The 21,430-nt window shown below is 42.7% G+C and overlaps 1 protein-coding gene across 1 annotated transcript in view; it reads left to right on the top strand.

Moving 5' to 3' along the window:
* The first annotated feature begins 2,338 nt into the window (after positions 1–2,338).
* The window catches only part of LOC136884535 (venom protease), a 41,403-nt gene continuing 22,311 nt past the window's right edge, over positions 2,339–21,430 (top strand). The window contains exons 1-4 of the mRNA XM_067156781.2: positions 2,339–2,481; positions 12,762–12,932; positions 17,550–17,707; positions 20,497–20,594. Coding sequence (XP_067012882.2) covers positions 2,409–2,481; positions 12,762–12,932; positions 17,550–17,707; positions 20,497–20,594 — 500 coding nt within the window. The 5' untranslated portion in view covers positions 2,339–2,408. The remainder of the gene's footprint in view (positions 2,482–12,761; positions 12,933–17,549; positions 17,708–20,496; positions 20,595–21,430) is intronic.

The raw sequence follows: 21,430 nt of genomic DNA, 5'->3' as shown, positions 1-21,430 counted from the left end.
CGGAGCTAGTGAACCGTTGAAAACCAACTCCAGGGCTGCCGACATTGGGGTTCGAACACACTGTCTAACGAAGGGAAGGTTAGAGCTGTACAATTAATGATGCTGATGATGTTTGTTGCTTGAAGGGGCCTAACAGGTAGGTCATCGGCCCCTAATGATACGAGATACAACAAAATGAAACGATAATTACAACTTCAAAATATATCCACTGACTAGAATATAAAACGTATGGTGTTGAATAAATGACCATGAATCCAGAACAATTAGTGTATCAGATTCTCAACGCATTATTTTCTGGGGCGATGCTTGTTATTCAAAGGGGTCCAAAATACAGGTCTCAGGCCTTTCATAATAGTACTATTACTGGTAAAGCAGAACCATGATGTTTCTTCTATAGTAAGTTAGTACACAGGTAAGAAAGAATCATCGTGTTCCTCGCATGGTGGTGCTAATCACAGGCAATGGCTACCCATTGTATGTCACACACAGTGGCACTACTCACAGGTAACCCAGATCTATGGTGTTCCTCCAATAAGGGTACTATCTCACAAGCAACGTAGACCCATGGTGTTTCTCACAGTGAGGTACTAATCACGGGTGCCTGCAGGATCCGTGGTGTTCATCATATAGTGATACTAATCACAAGCTGCGTATACTCATGGCGTTGTTCACATAGTTGTACTAATCATGGGCAATGTAGATATGATCGTAAAAAAGAAACTTAATTTTGTTATTATTTTTTATCAATAATCTCTTAATTTTTTTAGACCCATGGTGTATCACACATAATGGCACCACCCACAGGTAAGACAGACCCATGGTGTTCATATAGTGGTACTTTTCTCATGATAATCCTCCCCTGATGATACTAGCTTGATCACGATTTCCTCACGTAGTGATTATTTTGCCTGTTGCTCACGATAAAATTTCCCTTCAATGTTTCTGTACAATAATTTAATTTTATAAAATTTCTTTTGCTCGCCGTCAAATACAAGTTTTATAAAACTTTTGATAAAACGTATCATAAAATAGGACATGTTCTATTCCGTAAAATTAATTTCGCGAAACGAACCAATCAGCGAATCTGACATGATGATGCTGGCGCTACGTCGTGACAAGATTGTGAGTCTCGTTCGTAAACATAACCAAACACTTCTAAAATGGTAGGAGCCGGGTGGACTAAGCAAGCTACTAGTGTTTGTATGAGGTTAAAACGCCAATGTATCACAACAGAAATGGAAGAAGGGAGGCAGAAAATTCATTCGCCGAGTTTTTGTCAGAAGTTCGGCCGAACACAAGCCAGGGTGATGTAAAGGCGAAGATAAACGGGCTTCGAACTCAATTCTTGGCACCACATACACATTTTAGTTCAGAATTTAGTTCGAGGATGGCAATCCTGTCCGCCTCTGCGGTGTAGTGGTTAGCGTGATTAGCTGTCACCCCTGGAGGCCCGGGCTCGATTCCCGGCTCTGCCACGCGATTTGAAAAGTGATACGAGGGCTGGAACGGGGTCCACTCAGCCTCTGGAGGTCATCTGAGTAGAGGTGGGATCGATTCCCATCTCAGCCAACCTGGAAGTGGTTTACTATGGTATCCCACTTCTCCTCCAGGCAAATGCCGGGATGGTACCTAACTAAAAGCCACGGCCGCTTCCTTCCCTCTTCTTTGTCTATCCCTTCCAATCTTCCCAGACCCCCCGCCCTCCAACAGGCCCCTGTTCAGCATAGCAGGTGAGGCCGCCTGGGCGAGGTACTGGTCCTTCTCCCCAGTTGTATCCCCGACCCCAAGTTCAACGCTCCAGAACACTGCCCTTGAGGCGGTAGAGTTGAGATCCCTGGCTGAGTCCGAGGGAAAAACCAACGCTGGAGGGTAAACGGATTAAGAGGAAGAAGAAGAAGATGGCAATCCTGATGCTTCCACGGATTTTATAAAATAATTTTACTGTGAACAACACAACCTGTTTTCGTCATGTTTTTATGAAATTAGTTGTAACTTACAGCAAATTTTACGAAACATTTTACCGTGAGCAACGGGCATTACTCGAAGAGGGAGCACAACCAGGCACATGTAGCAGAACTAATCGCAAGTAAAGTCGACCCATGGTGTCCATTGCGTAATGGTACTAATTACAGACTGCCTCATTGTTCTCTTGATCGCCCTTTTTATGCGCCTGTTACGACAGGCAGGGGATGCCGTGGGTATATTATTCGTACGATAAACAACATACTTTATTATTGCAACATTCTAAAATAAAACCACAAACTGTGTGGATATAATCCACTACTTCCTCATGCTTTTATTCAGAAAGGAGCCATTTTCCTGGCTGGACATTTCTTATTAGTGTTGACCTCGTATCGTGTAAAGAACAGGTACACTGTCAGCTGAGTCTTGCCAGTCGCTCTCTGGAGATGATGCGGTTAACATGGATTATACCTTTGGCATTCACGTTCGCTCGCTCCATGGCACAAGATCTTGCAGTAGGTGAGTCCAAAGCTCTTCACACATTTCTTTGCTGTGATCTTCCAGATAGGCCGTAAGAAAACCAAACCCCATGGCACTACAGCCTCGAAGGGCCATGGCCTACCAAGAGACCGCTGCTCAGCCCGAAGGCCTGCAGATTATGAGGTGTCGTGTGGTCAACATGACAAATTCTCTCGGCCGTTATTCTTGGTATTCTAGACCGGAATCACTATCTCGCCGTTAGATAGCTCCTCGATTGTAATCACGTAGGCTGACCGAACCTCAAACCAGCCCTCAGAGCTAGGTAAAAATTCCTGACCTGGCCGGGAATCGAACTCGGGGGCTCCGGGTAGGAGGTAGGCACGCTCCCCCTACACCGCGGGGCCGACAGGTAGGGCGTATGGTGAGATAAACTGAACCAAGGTATAGCAGTGAGTGCATTGTTGCTATCAATGCTACGGTAGAACCGTGAAGAGAGAAGCTAATCAAAATGTCACTTCATCCGTTTAAAAATAATTAAAATACAAATTCTTTTTTCACATAATTTTTAATCTTCTTATTCCATTGCCCAAATATCTGTATTTATTTATTTCGTTTAGAGTATGACATACAAAGAATATAATCTGATAATTGTAATTACATTTCATAAGAAGTGAAGTATAAGCAAATTTGTCGTGAACAAAATTTGTCAGTCAGTCGACGTTTTCATGAGTTTCGTCCATAAAATCTTGCTTTTTTTTTTTAATAACACCTAACAGAACACTGGAAGGCGATATGATAAGTGGTCTGCCATTTTATTCCGCACTGCGTTCATGATCTGTAGTGATTCTGCAGTAGTAGTAGACCTTCAAATATATAGCCACTACAGAATAAGTGAATTATCAATCAATCAATCAATCAATCAATCAATCAATCAATCAATCAATCAATCAATCAATCAATGATCTGGTCGACTAACGGGCCGGCCCCGACATTATGTTTTTCTCGAGGAGGTCGAATGTCGGGCGGAATCCGACCTATAATTTAGGATCATCTTACGTCAATTATAAGCTTCTTTTCGCAATATCGGTGGTTGTGTTAACTTCTCGAAAGAGTTCATGAAATATATCGATATATATCGAAACACTACTATCGAATTCTATGTATTGATTTTTTTTTTTTTTTTTTTGCTATTGGCTTTACGTCGCACCGACACAGATAAGTCTTATGGCGACGATGGGATAGGAAAGGCCTACGAGTTGGAAGGAGGCATCCGTGGTCTTAATTAAGGTACAGCCCCAGCATTTGCCTGGTGTGAAAATGGGAAACCACCGAAAACCGTCTTCAGGGATGCCAGCAGTGGGATTCGAACCCAATATCTCCCGGATGCAAGCTCACAGCCGCCCGCCTCTAACCGCACAGCCTATGTATTGAATAGGAGGACATATTACACCTCCTTTGTAAAGTGAAAACCGTCAATACGGAATGATTCTAATATCTTGTAATAAGAGAAACAACCAAGTCTTACTGTTTCTGTTCTGTGTAAGCATTGGGCATTACGGCGTCTACCAGTAATCAAATACAGTAGAGACAATACGCGACACTGAGCGAGATATCGAGGGACAGCTATTGAAGCTCTCTCTAGCGAGTAGACCTGAAAACTACTGTTTCTGTCATAAGAGCACGTGTATTTGTGTGTGAAGTTTTTGGTGTTATTTATGCGTTTTCAGTGAGTTGACATAATTAAATAGTAGCGTGTGTCATTCCTTGATATCTCCTCTCAACATGAGTGGAAAGGTATGTGCTGTGTTTGGCTGCAGTAACTATGAAGTAGAGAAGAATGCGCGGTCGTTCTTCAGGTTCCCTCGTGACAAGAAAATGTAAGTAATATTGTGTTTGCATATATATTCTTCCAGTGACAGAGATTTTTATAGTACTTCATAATCTTCTGACCTGGTCGACCCATATTTTAGGTAGGTAAGGGTTATACTGCCCGAAGGCAGGTCCGAACCTCCGCAGAGGTGTTCCTGAGCCGGAGTTTATGTGCGGTAGGGCGGCCAGTTCCTTTCCGCTCCTCCATTCCCTTATCCCCCACCAACAGCGCGCGGCAACCCATCCAACTCCTGACCACGCCCAATGTTGCCTTAACTTCGGAGATCCCACGGGATCCGGTGTTTCAACACGGCTACGGCCGTTGGCACCCATATTTTAAATGGCTTAAAATGTAATACGCATATTTTATTGTATAGTGCAGCAGTTAACCTTCAATACCGATGTGTTGTTGTAGGTGTTATCTGTGGGTTTTGAAATGTCACAGAAGTGATTTGGATGAGGTGTACAAGAAAGAAGGGACGTTACGCTTATATAAGAATTATAAGATCTGTTCAGATCATTTCCAGGCCAGCGACTTTAAAAATCCTCGACTATACAGCCAAGGTTATGTTACATTTTTACTCTAATTGTACGTAAATATTCCTCAAAGCATCACTATCGACAACATTTTCATACTTTCTTTCTTTTATCCCTCTTCTCATATTAAAGCCGGGATTGTATAGATTTTCTTTCTATTAGTAGGCTTCATGTTAAGAGGAAAATTGTCCAGCTATTAAATGTTAATTCATTGCATCATATGTGTAAGGAATGTGCCGATATTTTTATTGTCAAGTGTCTTAATGTGATGATACAATGTTTTTAAATGAGAAAAAAATAATCCTACCGTAAGAGTTCAGGCAGGAGTGCTAAAGCTAAAAAAGTAATGCATAAATGAATGATCAAGCCATTTCACATCTTGTTTATACGTCTAATTTCAGTCTTTGAATAATAATCTTTTAAATATTTCTTCATTCGTTTATCCAGAATTGCATTAGCAACTTCGAAGTTAATATCCCAATAACACTTTCTTTCTAGACGTAATTTATTTATCCATTTCCGTATATATATTTCCATTGATATTTGAATTTAGCGCGATTTTTTCAGGTCAAGTCACTAGGAGCGCCACCGTCGAATTGTCTCCCATTTTAGCAAGGCTAAATCCGTAAGTGTCGCGTATTGTCCCTACTGTATTTGCAGTAATATAAATAGCAAACGTAATCGTACCTTTTTGAGTGATGCAGATGAGAATTCAGACAATGATATTAAGTTTTTCTGAGATATTTCTGAAAAATTTAAGAGGAAATTGGTGGAAGGCCTATCGGCTGAAAGTTTGTGCGAGGATCAGCGAAGCGAGGTCATCAATGAACACGTGACACGTGTGAAAGGCTGAACGGGAAACCGCATTTTATTTATTCCAATGAGAAAAACAGAGGAAAGGGTTGTGCAGTGTGTTCAAATAGGTAAATCAAGGGTTGTCGGCAGGAAATTGTGTATTCTGTGCAACTTGTGAGAAGAAACCCGATCTGCATCCAGGCATTCGTTTCGTACAGGACCAGAGAAAAGTCGATTACAGGACTAGGGACTAAAGGTGTAGGTGCAGAAAAGCAGAATCAGTAGCAAAGTCACTCATTTATAGAGCCCGGATTTTTATGCATTAATAAGTTAGAATGCAAACTTACTGAAGCGAGTAGCAAGTATAGCCTACCTTCACAACGATTATGTTTATGGGGTTTGCATAAACATTAGGGGTACGGCCCATCAGAACCCCTATAATTTATGTTACTCTTGCTACATTATGGAAGAGCGGGTTGCTGATACTCCCTACTAACCAAATTAGTTTGCAATCTAACCTGTTACTGCATAAAAATCCGGGCTTTACTCATTTATGTAAATATTCAACCCTGTATTTAAAGTTTAGTTAAATTAAAGCATTTGTGTGAAACTTGTAAAACTCACCCCTGCTTGACCTGCTGAGCAAACATTCCCTATTTAAATACGACTGCTAAAGGTTAGAGCTGTCACCGAAGTGCCAGATTCCCTATCAGTTCTTTAGCTAGCTTTCCTTAAAGGTTTTCAAAGAACTTGGGAAATTCATCGAACATTTCTCTTGATAATTTATTTTAAACATTTACTCCTCGTCTTACCGCCAACGGCCGTAGCCGTGTTGACACACCGGATCCCGTGAGATCTCCGACGTTAAGCAACATTGGGCGTGGTCAAGAAGTGGATGGGTTGCCACGCGCTGTTGGTGGGGGTTAAGGGAATAGAGGAGGGAAAAGGAACTGGCCACCCTACCGTACGTAAACTCCGGCTGAGGCACACCTCTGTGGACGACGCATGGCTCCGCAGCTGGCAAGGACCGCGCTAGTCACAGCAGTGCCCAGACGGACTGATCCGCAGGCGATGGAATAGCGAGGAATGGGCTTATGTTTTGTGCATGTTACCTGTTCCTAACTAACACAACCTCTGGTCTTTTTCCAGCCCACATCCTTGCATGTGCTATCAAAAGATGTCAGGTTTTACATGTAGGCTCTTTCTTCTTTCTGCCTATGTGGTTTTTCCTTGACCCTTCAATACCATACTTCAACACCATATAGACCTAACACAATCTCGCCTGGTAACGTGTCTGACATGGAAACAGGCAGATACTCCTTGTATCACTTCCCACTCTACCCAGCTATCTCTTTTCTTCTTAAAAATTAGTAGCATGTTGGAGGCCATGTAGATTGAGTCGATGGTCACGGCGGGGGAGCGGGCTACGCCCCCCCCCCCCGTAAAAGAACACCTCTGTGAAGGTTCGGACCTGCCTTCGGGCAGAATACACTGTTACCTTACCTCGTCTTACAAATGAATGTTTGCACCAATTTGTCCTTTTGAATTCCAACTTTATCTTTCCTACTTCCTCTTAAATCTTCGCTCAGGCTTATTCATATACAAATGTTATTCCACGCAATATATCCACTGACAGTTTGAATCATACCACGTTGTCGAGCAGCTCGTCTCTTTATTCCCAAGTCTTCCCAGCCCAAAGTTTCAAACAATAAGTACACTACCGTACTCCTCTGTGGTGTAGTTGTTAGCGTGATTAGCTGCCACCCCCGGAGGTCCGGGTTCGATTCCCGGCTCTGCCACGAAATTTGAAAAGTGGTACGAGGGCTGGAACGGGGTCCACTCAGCCTTGGGAGGTCAACTGAGTAGAGATGGGTTCGATTCCCACCTCAGCCATCCTGGAAGTGGTTTTCCGTGGTTTCCCACTTCTCCTCCAGGCAAATGTCGGGATGGTACCTAACTTAAGGCCACGGCCGCTTCCTTCCCCCTTCCTTGTCTGACCCATCCAATCTTCCCATCCCTCCACAAGGCCCCTGTTCAGCATAGCAGGTGAGGCCGCCTGGGCGAGTAACTGGTCATTCTCCCCAGTTGTATCCCCCGACCCAAAGTCTGAAGCTCCAGGACACTGCCCTTGTGGCGGTAGAGGTGGGATCCGTCGCTGAGTCCGAGGGAAAAACCGAACCTGGAGGGTAAACAGATTAAGAAGAAGAAGAAGTACACTACCTCTGTTAATAAACTACATTATAATAATTCCTTACAGCACAACAGTGGGAAACCTTGGCATTACTAGGACTGAAACTTTAAATTGGACGAAATATACCAAAAATTACTTCAGAAGGTTTTTGATTTGCCTCACCGATTAAAAAGAAACAAAGACAGGGATGAGTGGCTGAGACGGTTGAGGCGCTGGCCTTCTTACCCCAACCTGGCAGGTTCCATCCTGGCTCAGACCGGTGATATTTGAAGTTGCTCACATACCTCAGCCTCGTGTCGATAGATTAACTGGCACGTAAAGAACCCCTGCGGAACTAAATTCTGGCACCTCGGCGTTTCCGAAAACCTTACTTACGCCGGGATATGCGACAAACACTAGTTCAGGCTTTAATTCTTCCTATCCTCGACTACTATGACGTAATCCTTATTGACGCAACAAACGATAAAACTGCAGTGAGCTTAGAACTATTGTCTCAGATTCATTTTAACTTTAGCTACGATGTGCATATTATCGAGAACTTCACTGGCTAAAACCTGTAAAAAGACGTAAATATGACATACTTGTATCACCACACTGTCCGACTCGTTGGCAGAACGGTCAGCGTACTGGCCTTCGGTTCAGAGGGTCCCGGGTTCGATTCCCGGCCGGGTCGGGGATTTTAACCTTAATTTGTTAATTCCAATGACACGGGGGCTGGGTGTATGTGTTGTCTTCATCATCATTTCATCCTCATCACGACGCGCAGGTCACCTACGGGTGTCAAATAGAAAGACCTGCACCTGGCGAGCCGAACCCTTCCTGGGATATCCCGGCACTAAAAGCCATACGACATTTCATTTCATCACCACACTAATTCCTGCAGGGCAACTGGCCTCAGTAAATTTCCTCTACCTTTCACTTTATCTTTCATATTGTGACACCAGCGATGGTACTGCTAATGCTCTTCACCATTCATCTCCGTATATTCTTTCATGTGACCCGTTCCAGGCATCGGAATTCCTTATCAGTCAGTGTCCGGGACAGTGATTCATCAGCTAAATTCTAGATATCCTGCCGAGATTACCTAACAAATCATCATCATCATCATCATCATCATCATCATCATCAGTGTTCTGCCATATGGCGGGTCTTAACAAGGCAGCTCTCCACGCAGTCCTGTCTCTTGCCACCCTTTTTGTTTCCTCATACTTGTATTCTATCCCGATACTGTCCAGCATCTGATATCTTCTCCGTCCTGTTTGTCTTTTTCCATTTACCGTTCCTTCTATAGCATCTATAAGCAAGCAATCTCTCCTCACCCAATAACCAATCCAAATGTGCTTTCTCTCCTTGATTACTTTTAATATATTCTTCTCTTTCCAACTCTTCTCAAGACTTCTTCATTCTTTACTTTTCTATCCGCTGTATACTTTCCATTCTTCTCCAAATCCACATCTCAAATGCTTCCAGTCTTCTTTCGTCCTCTTTTCTCATTGTCCAGGTCTCAGCTCCATACAGTGCCACGCTCCATACAAAGCAAATAAATAAATAAATAAATAAATAAATAAATAAATAAATAAATAAATAAATAAATAAATAAATAAATAAATAAATAAATAAATAAATAAATAAATAAATAAATAAATAAATAAATAAATACATACATACATACATACATAAATACTTTCGTACAGTGGAATAAGAATATTAAAATTATGTGGAAAAAGAATTTGTATTTTAAATATTTCCCGGAGGACTTGCGCTGCTCCGTAGCATTCGTTATAAACAGGTCAGATAACTCATCTAGATGTGCCTGTCGTAATCATATGGTCTTGCCTGCCTTTTTCAATGGTTTTATGCACATTTAGTAAGGAGCGCGTTATGATGTACCGCAATTCGTAGTCAGAATTCATTCATTCTGATGTCATCACGCCGCCTGTTTGGTAAAAAAAAATCTATTCATGTATTCGCGGTTTTTCCTGCAGTATTGTGTCGTAGAAGGCAACGGCATTTATAATCGCAGTTCTTCTATATAGAACGGTTAGTCTCGAAGGAGCGTTTTTTTTTCTTTTTTTTTTTTTGCCAGACAGAGAACTATTTTAAGATACATGGCCTTCACTCTTTCTAATGCAGCTAGTTTATCCTTCGATAGGTGTTCCCAGATAATGTCATGCGGGGATCTGTTTGTACGTAGACTTTTTTCTCTTAGACGCATGTAAGTTAAAAGAGGAACGCTCTACCATTTGTTGAATATATTTGGAAGCTGGGAAAGGTTAGAGAATTAAAGATTATCTAGCAGAGAATAGTATTCTTCCGTGATCAGAGGAAGTGTATACTCTCTGGCTTGACAGGTAGTGATCAAACATGGCTGCATGCAATGATATTACAAAGGATGAAAATCTATCAGAATATTAATAAAAGTGATAGTCGCTTAGCAACCTGCTAAGTACAGATTGTATTGCGGGTTAGTGTAAGCCTTCGCCTGCAATTATTGGAGTGATCATTTAATGATTTGATTTTATGATTACTCAAAGTTGGCTGAACGTAGAGACCTATCAATGTCCCATAATTCACCGGCAGATAATTTAAGAGAGAATAAAATAGAAATGAAGCAAATAGGTGCAGTAGAACGCACGGACAGATTTGTCTAACCTGTTTTTAGTAAACTCTTAATATATAGATACATGTGGAATAAGAATTTGTATTTTGAATATTTATAAACATATGAAGTGACACTTCATTAGCTTCACCCTAGAGGCCGCGATTGTCTTTAAGGCGAGAACTCAGTAACTCGAAAAATTAGTTCGTTCAGTTCCCAAGTGATGAGTGTTCTGTATAGCTGAGCGTGTGAATGACGAAGGGCAGTAAGTGTTTCTCTTGTATAAATAGACCAGGGCCTCTCAGGGTGCATGCACTGTGCACGGTGCAAAAGACGACTTCGCTTGGTTGACCAGAGTGCAGACCCCCACTCCTCGATTTGGAGCAATATCGCTGTCTCTCTCTTTTCCCACGCCTGTCTCGCTCGCTCCCCCTGTCTCCCTCTTCCTCACTTGCTCCGTAGCGCTTGAAATCCGAGCCGAGTTGAGCCGAGCTTAGCCCAGTAGCCCAGAGACGAAGTGTTGGTCTGAGCCGAGCCGAGCCGAGCGGGACCGATGCACAGTGCAAGGAGCTCTTGCGGCTCGATTTGCACGCGTGAGATTTTGGGCGTTTGAGAGGCCCTGAAGTAGACGAAGTTATTAGTTGTGCAATATCGATAATTATTTATTTGTGTGTGTCTGAGCAACATTATTTCATATTGGTTGTAGAGTATACTATTTTAATTCCTTTATGAATGTGAGAGAGGTTTTTTGTTTCTACAATTTGCTTTACGTCGCACCCGACACAGGTCTTATGGACGACTATGGGATAGGAAAGGGCTAGAAGTGTGAAGGAAACAACCGTGGTCTTAATTATGGTAACTGTGGTACACCACTGTCGGCAGCCCTGAAAATGGTTTTCCGTGGTTTCCCATTTTCGCACCAGGAAAATGCTGGGGCTGTACATTAATTAAGGCCACGGTCGCTTACTTCCCACTCCTAGCCCTTTCCTGTCCAATCGTCGCCATAAGACCTATCTGTGTCGGTGCGACGTAAAGCAACTAGTAAAAAAAAGAAGAAAAAAAATTGTGGTACAGCCCCAAAATTTGTCTGGTGTGAAAATGAGAAACCTGGGCTGCCGACGGTGGTATTCGAACTCACTACTTTCCTAATGCAAGCCAACAGCGTGCGTTTGACTAGGTATGGCATCAAGACATCATCTAGAAACTAAATCATCTAAGCATCCCCCCCCCCCACACACTTACATGTATCATTGCCTCTCTCGCTACCTTTCGGATAGGAAATTCCATGCAAAGGTCAACAAACTCCTGTCACATCCCCACCCCATCCTTGTCGGAGCCCCCAGGGTGGAGTTATCTCCCCCATACTCTTCCAACTATACATGAGAGACATACCTAAGGATAATCACGCAATATACGCAGATGATACGGCCATCTTCTCCGTCTCTTGGCAACAACCCAGAGTACAACATTGTCTACAAAACGCCCTATCCACCTTCGAATCCTGCCTTCAAAAGTGGAGAATCAAAATTAATGTTAACGAAAGAAGTGCTACTTTCTTCTCCAAGTGTTTACGAACAGACCCTTATCCACTAATTTTCTTTAGTGAAGTAACTGGGTGGACAAATAAAACCAAATCCCTGGGTGTTACCCTGGACAGAGTATTGATCTTTAGGGATCACATCCACTCCATTTCGGACTAGGTGCTCAACCGTCTCTCAGAAATTATTTCTCTAATGAAAGCCGACGAAGCCCTCAACCCAGAAAACAGACTCACTCTGTACAACTCCTCTTTTAGATCACCCCTCGAGTTTGCCAATCCGCTCTGGGAAATGGCAGGCTAAACCCAATTGGATAAAATTCAGCGCTGCGGTTCATATCAGGAACCCCTGGTTCCAACGAAATCGTGACATCTACGTCGAACTCAGGATAGACGACATTAGTGCCAGAATTAAGAGGACTTCCCGAAAATTCTATGCTGTTCTAAACTCAAAACCCAACCCCCTCATCTCGTCGTTGGGGAAGGTCTTCGGTATTAAAGGTGCAAGGTTATCCTAAATTATTCACCCCTAGTCGGGTGCAGGTCATATCCTGGCCTGCCCGATTTCGTTTACCAGGGCTTCCATCTCTCTCACAAATGTAGTACAATCAAACCACCTTTCTGAAACAGCTTTCAAGACCCCCATGGGTCCATGGTAACGGTGAGTAAGGTTTGACACCCGTTTAAAATTCATACTTATTTGAATATGAATAGGTTGAAGGAAATGCTCAGACATGATGCAAGGATTAATAAGGGTAAAAACTTAACATGTTTTTCTCTTTGTACTCCAGGGAGTTCCTGCTCATTGCGAGATGGTCGTCCTGGTGTCTGTAAGAGGATTAAAGACTGCGAACAGGCGCTACATGAACTATTGCAGAAGAAGGATCCGACAACCTGCTCCTTTGATCATTTCCAGCCTGTGGTTTGTTGTCCCCAACCGGTCGGATCCATCAGCGCCAGAAGTAAGTATCTATATATTTAACCCACTAGACTCATTTTTGGACCGCGAATTTGAGAGAACAGCTGAGCAGATTTACATCGTAATGAATTCTGACGAAAGATTTGCAGTGTGTCTTTTTTAAAATGCTATTTGTTCGGAGCGTCGACCTAGAAAGATCTTTTGCTCCTACTTGCACCATATGTGAGGAACCTGTGTGTATTTTGTAAACGGCGGAAGTGTAAATTGTTGAATGTGAGGAAAGGAACGTTGAGGACGACACAAACACCAGTCTCCAGACCAGGGATATTAATCATTTACAATTAAAAATTCCTGACCCGGCCGAAAATCAAACCCGGGGCCGCCGGGTGAGAGGCGGACGCATTGACCTCTACACCGCGGGGCCGGATCTGCAGATATCTTTAAAAGTGCAAAACAGTCTTGCAGTATATTTTTAAATTATTAAAGAAAATGTAGCATTCTGATTGGCCAAAGCGCTCGCCAGTACTTCAAGGACACCTGGCCTGTGGGAGCGCTGAGTGCTGAGACATACGAGATGGGGGATGGAAGCGGTCAAGCACGCATGCGCAATCGGACGTCTTCTACGTCTGCAGATCCAGTGTGTATTGTGTTGCAGAGAGTCGCTTAGTCAAGACCTCGCTAGCTTGAAGAGAAATGTAAAAGTCCTCTCCTCCATGTCGTAATATTAATACTAAGGTTGTAAACTTCTGTCACTCCGGTAGTTCGGAAAGTGAGTTGATCCTCCGTGTCATAATTTACTGTCATTTACTACGAGCAAACCGGCAATGTGCCAATTTTCAGTTCTGAATAGGCCAATATAGTGTTCATAGAAAACGAGAAGCTCAGTGCACTGTACATTCTAAATAGGCAGAGATCTATAATCTCTCGAGATGATTTAACTCCTCGGATAGAAAAATTTCATTTTCTTTTAAATGGCACTAGTTTACAATTCGCTTGGCATTTTGTATCCCGATCAATAAAGCTCAAGGAGAAACACTGGAAAGTGCAGTTCTCAACTTACCTCATCTGCTTTTCAGCCATGGTTTATGTTGCAGTGTCGAGAGTGCCAAATTGATGGGGTTGTTTAAGTTCAACACCGGCAAAAAAAAAAGTAATTTACAAAGAATATCTTATTTATATAGAAATCTTTCACTAAATATTCACCCAGTTGACTGTCATGGTTTTGACAGGTTTCGGTTAGTTATTTATTGTGTTTGAAAAGTAATGTTTAACTTATTCAGACTTTTCAAATTAAGTATTTTTGCTCAAAACCTGTGGAGGAACTGTATTCCCCCTCCTCTACACCTTTGCGGAGTCATAAGCATATGACGAAGTCCGTAACATGATTACCCCCCAAAAAAATCCTTCTTAATATTAAAAGACGCATCTGACAGTTCTTAGAGGCAGGTCCGTTTACTGCCTGCCTGAGTGGACAGAAGGGAGTACAGGTACGGTTGCCATGGAAACGCGGCCGGACCAAATGTGGTGCCTGTAATATTATCAGCATTCATGTGATTTTACGTCCTTCTGACTTGAGCTATACGACATCTGAATTCAGTTGAAGATATGCTATCTTCCATGATGTTTAGCCTAGGTAAGAAAATTAGTTTACTTGCTGACTATCTGTTCCAAAGACTAAGGTGAGGATTTCTGGATGATTGCACTACAACCATTAATTTAATTTGCTGGTGATCAAGCAATTTTGGCTGGGAGTCCGTCGTCCTTATAATGCATATGTCCAGACTAAGAACAGCAGCGAAAACGAACGGCATGAAAATTAACGCCTCAAAAACAATTAAATATGACGTCAAAATTCCCTTTATGAAAATCAAATTATCATAATTATGTCTCTCGGTCATGGCCATCCATTAACAGCCTTCACAGTTGCTAGGTATCATTGTCTGACATCCATCCATACCTTACACTACACCCTACACAGTTCTAGGCAACATTGTCTGACATCCAGCCAAACCTTACACTACAGTCTACACAGTTTCTAGGTAACATTGTTTGGCATCCATCCATACCTTACACTAGAGTCTTCACAGTTTCTAAGTAACATTGTTTGGCATCCATCCATACCTTACATTACAGCCAGCACAGTTTCTAGGTAACATTGTTTGACATCCATCCATACCTTACATTACAGCCTACACAGTTTCTAAGTAACATTGTTTGGCATCCATCCATACCTTACATTACAGCCAGCACAGTTTCTAGGTAACATTGTTTGACATCCATCCATACCTTACATTACAGCCTACACAGTTTCTAAGTAACATTGTTTGGCATCCATCCATACCTTACATTACAGCCAGCACAGTTTCTAGGTAACATTGTTTGACATCCATCCATACCTTACATTACAGCCTACACAGTTTCTAGGTAACATTGTTTGACATCCATCCATACCTTACACTACAGCCTACACAGTTTCTAGGTAACATTGTTTGACATCCATCCATACCTTACACTACAGCCTACACAGTTTCTAGGTAACATTGTCTGACATCCAGCCATACCTTACATTACAGCCAGCGCAGTTTCTAGGTAACATTGTTTGACATCCATCCGTGCCTTACACTACAGCCTACACAGTTTCTAGGTAACATTGTCTGACATCCATCCATACCTTACACTACAGCCTACACAGTTTCTAGGTAACATTGTCTGACATCCAGCCATACCTTACATTACAGCCAGCGAAGTTTCTAGGTAACATTGTTTGACATTCATCCATACCTTACATTACATCCTACACAGTTTCTAGGTAACATTGTCTGACATCCATCCATGCCTTACATTACAGCCAGCGCAGTTTCTAGGTAACATTGTTTGACATTCATCCATGCCTTACTCTACAGCCTACACAGTTTCTAGGTAACATTGTCTGACATCCAGCCATACCTTACATTACAGCCTACACAGTTTCTAGGTAACATTGTTTGGCATCCATCCATACCTTACACTACATCCTACACAGTTTCTAGGTAACATTGTTTGACATCCATCCATGCCTTACATTACAGCCAGCACGGTTGCTAGGTATCATTGTCTGACATCCATCCATACCTTACACTACAGCCTACACAGTTTCTAGGTAACATTTCTGACATCCATCCTTGCTTTACATTACAGGCTACTCAGTTTCTAGATAAAATTGTTTGGCATCCATCCATACCTTACACTACAGCCTACACACTTTCTAGGTTACATTGTCTGACATCCATCCATGCCTTACACTACAGCCTACACAGTTTCTAGGTAACATTGTCTGACATCCATCCATACTTTACACTACAGCCTACACAGTTTTAGACAACATTGTCTGACATCCAACCATACCTTACATTACAGCCTACACAGTTTCTAGGTAAAATTGTTTGGCATCCATCCATACCTTACATTACAGCCTACACAGTTTCTAGGTAACATTGTTTGACATCCATCCATACCTTACACTACAGCCTACACAGTTTTAGGCAACATTGTCTGACATACAGCCATACCTTACATTACAGCCTACACAGTTTCTAGGTAACATTGTTTGGCATCCATCCATACCTTACATTACAGCCTACATAGTTTCTAGGCAATATTGTCTGACATCCATCCATGCTTTACATTACGGCCTACACAGTTTCTAGGCAACATTGTCTGACATCCATCCATGCTTTACACTACAGCCTACACAGTTTCTAGGTAACATTGTTTGACATCCATCCATACCTTACACTACAGCCTACACAGTTTCTAGGTAACATTGTTTGGCATCCATCCATACCTTACATTACAGCCTACACAGTTTCTAGGTAACATGTTTTTGGCATCCATCCATACCTTACGTTACAGCCTACACAGTTTCTAGGTAACATGTTTTTGGCATCCATCCATACCTTACGTTACAGCCTACACAGTTTCTAGGTAACATTGTTTGGCATCCATCCATACCTTATATTACAGCCTACACAGTTTCTAGGTAACATTGTCTGGCATCCATCCATACCTTACACTACAGCCTGTACGGTTGCTAGGTATCCTTGTCTGACATCCATCCGTACCTTACACAACAGCCAGCACAGTTTCTAGGTAACATTGTCTGACATCCATCCATCCATCCATACCTTACATTACAGCGTACACAGTTTCTAGGTAACATTGTTTGACATCCAGCCATACCTTACATTACAGCCAGCACAGTTTCTAGGTAACGTTGTTTGACATCCATCCATACCTTACAGTACAGCCTACACAGTTTCTAGGTAACATTATCTGACATCCATCCATACCTTACATTACAGCCTACACGATTTCTAGGTAACATTGTCTGACATCCATCCATACTTCACATCACACCCTGCATGGTTGCTAGGTAACTCTTTCTGGCTATCCATCCATAGTTTTCATCACAACCTGCACGGTTGCTAGGTAACTCTTTCTGGCTATCCATCCATACCGTACATCACTAGGATTATACTTTCGTCACACATTTTGTGACGGTGATTTTCCAGATGACCCCAAACCATTAAGACATATGTATGCCAATAAAGAACCAGTCTCCATAGAATTTCCATTATTTTGAACACGTCAGCACCTATAGTTGGTATATCGCATGTTTCAGAATGTGAGGAATACAGTCGGCACGTATACGTGGAAGAGATCTCTTCGTGGCTGCCAGGAGCGTCGAAGATCAACAAAAGTCGCTGTGCCGCTATCGCGGCTGGGACACCGCTGTTGATAGGAGGGGAGAAAGCCAAGCCCAGAGAGTTTCCTCACATGGTAAGTCCAGATTACAATATATCGAGCCTTGCTAAAGATATTCTATTATTGCAATACTTTTGGGCTGATTTCCGTAAGACTCTTGGGATGGTGAATATTGGACGTTTGGAATGTTCTCACCTACTCACGCATTATTTCCACTGGCGTTTTCTTTAGTTTCTTTCAGTTTACTTCGTGCTTCATTTCAGTTGAAAATGGTATGATTAGAGTAAAAGCTAGAAGTTCTCTAATGAGCACTTACCAAGTGAATCTATAAAGAAATGTTTAAACTTTGAATATCAATCTTTCAAGTCATCATTGATCTGCGTTTAGGGCTGTCACGCAGCTGGTGGCACATTCTCTATCAGTTGTTTACCTAGTCTTTTCTTAAAGACTTCAAAGCACTTGGAAATTTGTCGAATATATCCCTTGATAAATTACTCCATGCCGTTATAAACTAAAATTTGCCCCAATTTGTCCTCTTCAATTTCAGCTTTATCTTCATATTGTTACGAATAAAACTTCGTCTGTTTTATTACGCTAATTTATTTTAGGATGACCCAATAAATGCACGCACACAATTCTGACCAACCGCGAATGGCCACACTAATTACTGTCTATTCATAAGTCTCTCTCCCTTACGGCACAGCAGGCGGTCCAGCCCGTTACTATACCTGGGACGGTTAATCCTTAATTTCACTTCCCCACGTTCAGTCACCTCATATAGCAGCTGTGTGTAGGCCGCTGGATCTGAACACAGGGCTACGGGCCACTCAACACACGATCACTGTTCGTTGGTTCGACTCCACAGACAGTCCAGTAATTCATACAGCCACATACAGTGAACAATTAAACAGGAACAGCTGGACGATACTCACAACAGCGCATATTAACACAGGTCCATTTACCTTCACACTCGTGACAGCGGCTTCCCTCGCTGACTCACGGGGCCTTCAGTCCACAGAAACACACAGTACTCTCAGATAGTACACACTCTTCCGTTCCACTCGTCGTCTGCAGTCCAGCTACTCGCTTGACACTCCGACACACCAACAACAGCTTGTCACGACCGCGTGTCGTGACGCGCTCCCTTTCATGTGTCAGTGTCGAGCGAACAGACTCGAGCGAGTCTCAAATCCACGCCCTCCGAAACCAAGGATATTGAGTATCGATCTAGAGTTTTTATGATCATGTAACAGTGGCTAGAAGTTATAGTGTTTCAAATGTTGATTGATAATTTTATTAAGTGGGAGAGAGTTATAAGCATTCAAAAGCATAAAACTTCTTACAAGTTCTACTTGGAACAAGCTGGTGCAACTCAAATCTGTGGGTGTAATGTTGTGCAATAGTCAGCTACATGGCGTCAGATCAAAAAAGAAAACGCAAAAGAAAATTCTGTAAATGTTTCTAGAAACAAATATCGCGTAGATTTTGACGCAGTAGAAACGAATTGTTCGAGTGAATTCGATAGCACTCCCCATCAGTTGGAGGGGAGGGACTTGTGAACCAATCAGACTTATAAACGTATTACTTTTACAGAAGTAGAGGGGAAAATCTTCGAAAGCTTCGAACAGGAAATATAGGGAATAATACTTCGACAAGCTCCTCGTTCAGACCTCTCACACCTCTGTCGCCCTCAGCCCAGCCACCGAACCCCAACACACCGAGTCTCACACTGACTCCACCATGGAGCCCAACACTGACTGACTGTCCGCGGCTAGCCTCCCTTTTTATAGCTCGGGTGATGGGAACCAGAACAATCGTGAGGTGGCTAGAGGCGGAACATTTCGGCTGAATCTCCAAGAAACTCACAGGTAAGTCAGCCGACGAGAACAATACACAGAAAGGCCGGCCATGCCCTCCAGGCCGGCTGGGAGCTCACTAGTCCCTACCAAGAAATACCGAAAGGGGCTACCACAGACCTGGCACGTAGCTCCGCTAGAGGTTATTCGTCCACTATTTTCACACCGTCTTTTCACTGACTGTTCGAAACATTCCGCTTAGTCAAGCAGCTCGTCTCCTTACTTCCCAAGACTTGCAATATTTTCATAACACTATTCTTCTGTCGGAAATCACCCAGAAAAAAACTGTGCTGCTTTCCTTTGGATCTTTTCCAGTTCTCGTATCAAGTAATCCTAGTGCGGGTCCCATACATTGGACTGGGTCAGGCTTTCATGATTATGTACAGGGTGACCCAAAAGTCCGTTGACATTTGACGGAGCAATACTTCACGGAATATTGGAGGTAGGGAGGTAATAATTGTCACTCATGTTTGACATGACATGAGGTTTTATTGACACCAAAATGAAGTAAATAAATCTCCACTAGTAGTGCCTTTCCTGGTAACGTAAACATGCCGTGATTGCAGGTGCATCTGACGGCCTCTCTCGGGACAGCTCATTTTATACCGTACAAAGTATCATGCGGCATCACTGATGTGTTGCTGTCCAGCGCCATCTGTTGGCCTGTTTTTGCACTCGCTGTTGGTGTAAGTGAAACCCAATGTCATGTCAAGCATGTGTGGCCAGTTGTACCAGACGTGTTGCTGTCCAGCGCCATCTGTTGGCCTGTTTTTGCACTCGCTGTTGGTGTCAATGAAACCCCATGTCATGTCAAGCATGTGCGGCTATTTGTATCAGACGTGTTGCTGTCCAGCGCCATCGGTTGGTCGCTTGGCGTACTTAGAAGGCTACATATCTCAAAAATTGACCACTAATTTCTTTCACCAATGAATGCAAATCCAGTGTTCGTATCATCTAGAAAATGTTGTTGTGAAAGCCAGTTTTATCTGAACTTATCGCTTGTTGCAGGCACTCATCGGGTACGGTGACAGAGAGCATATCTCCTGGGGTTGTGGAGGATCTCTCATTAGTGAGAGTTACGTGCTGACCGCGGCGCACTGCACCAAGTGAGTAAAACCCCTCCGATAAGGTGACCATTTCAGGGCAGTTCTAATGAGTGTGGTGGGCTATAACTGCATAAATATGCATCCTTAGGGAAAAATTCAATTTTCTCTAGTTTGCATTTTCATGCATAAAAAACTCGAGTACGCGCAACAAACTAAATGATGTTTGGAAAAACAGAAACAATTAAATATATTAGATTAATTGTTACGTTCTGCATTGCATTACGGTTGCAAAAAAAGAAATCAATTTTTGAGCATTTTTTGCACATTTAAGTTTGTTGAGGGAAAAGTTTTTTTTCTATGGTTAATCATATAATCTCAAAAATTATTACTACATTCATGTTCATAAAAAACAGAACTACTTGAAAGACTAGAGATAGGAAGTTCATATTTTAGGACATGTGCATTAGTATGTTCTGCAGAAACTGTTAGCATTTCAGTCACCTAGGTTCAGCATGTGTCCTGTTGTCTAGTAGGCACTGGGTCCTCCATGGGGACAGATAACTTGTTCCATGCGTGAGGCCATCGACGCGTATAAGGCATGAATGGCGTCCTGAGGCATAGCCATCCATGCTGCATTCACCTGGTTCCACACTTCATCTTTGGTGGTTGGCATTGGGTCATAGCGCCGCACGCGTCGTTTCACCGAATCGATTGGCGACAAGTCCGGTGATCGGGCTGGCCAGGGCAACAGTCTGACATCCTGTGACAAGAATAAGGTACATGTTTGTGCAGCAGCATGTTGTCGCGTATTGTCCTGCTGAAATATGGCGCCTGGGGTGTCGTGCAGGAGGGATATAGCTACGGGTGACAGCATGTCATTCACGTAGGTCGAACTG

The sequence above is a fragment of the Anabrus simplex genome, chromosome 12 (assembly GCF_040414725.1).
Source record: "Anabrus simplex isolate iqAnaSimp1 chromosome 12, ASM4041472v1, whole genome shotgun sequence".
Lineage (NCBI taxonomy): Eukaryota > Metazoa > Arthropoda > Insecta > Orthoptera > Tettigoniidae > Anabrus > Anabrus simplex.
The sequence above is the reverse complement of the archived record's forward strand: the minus strand, read 5'-3'. Positions and strand labels throughout refer to the sequence as shown.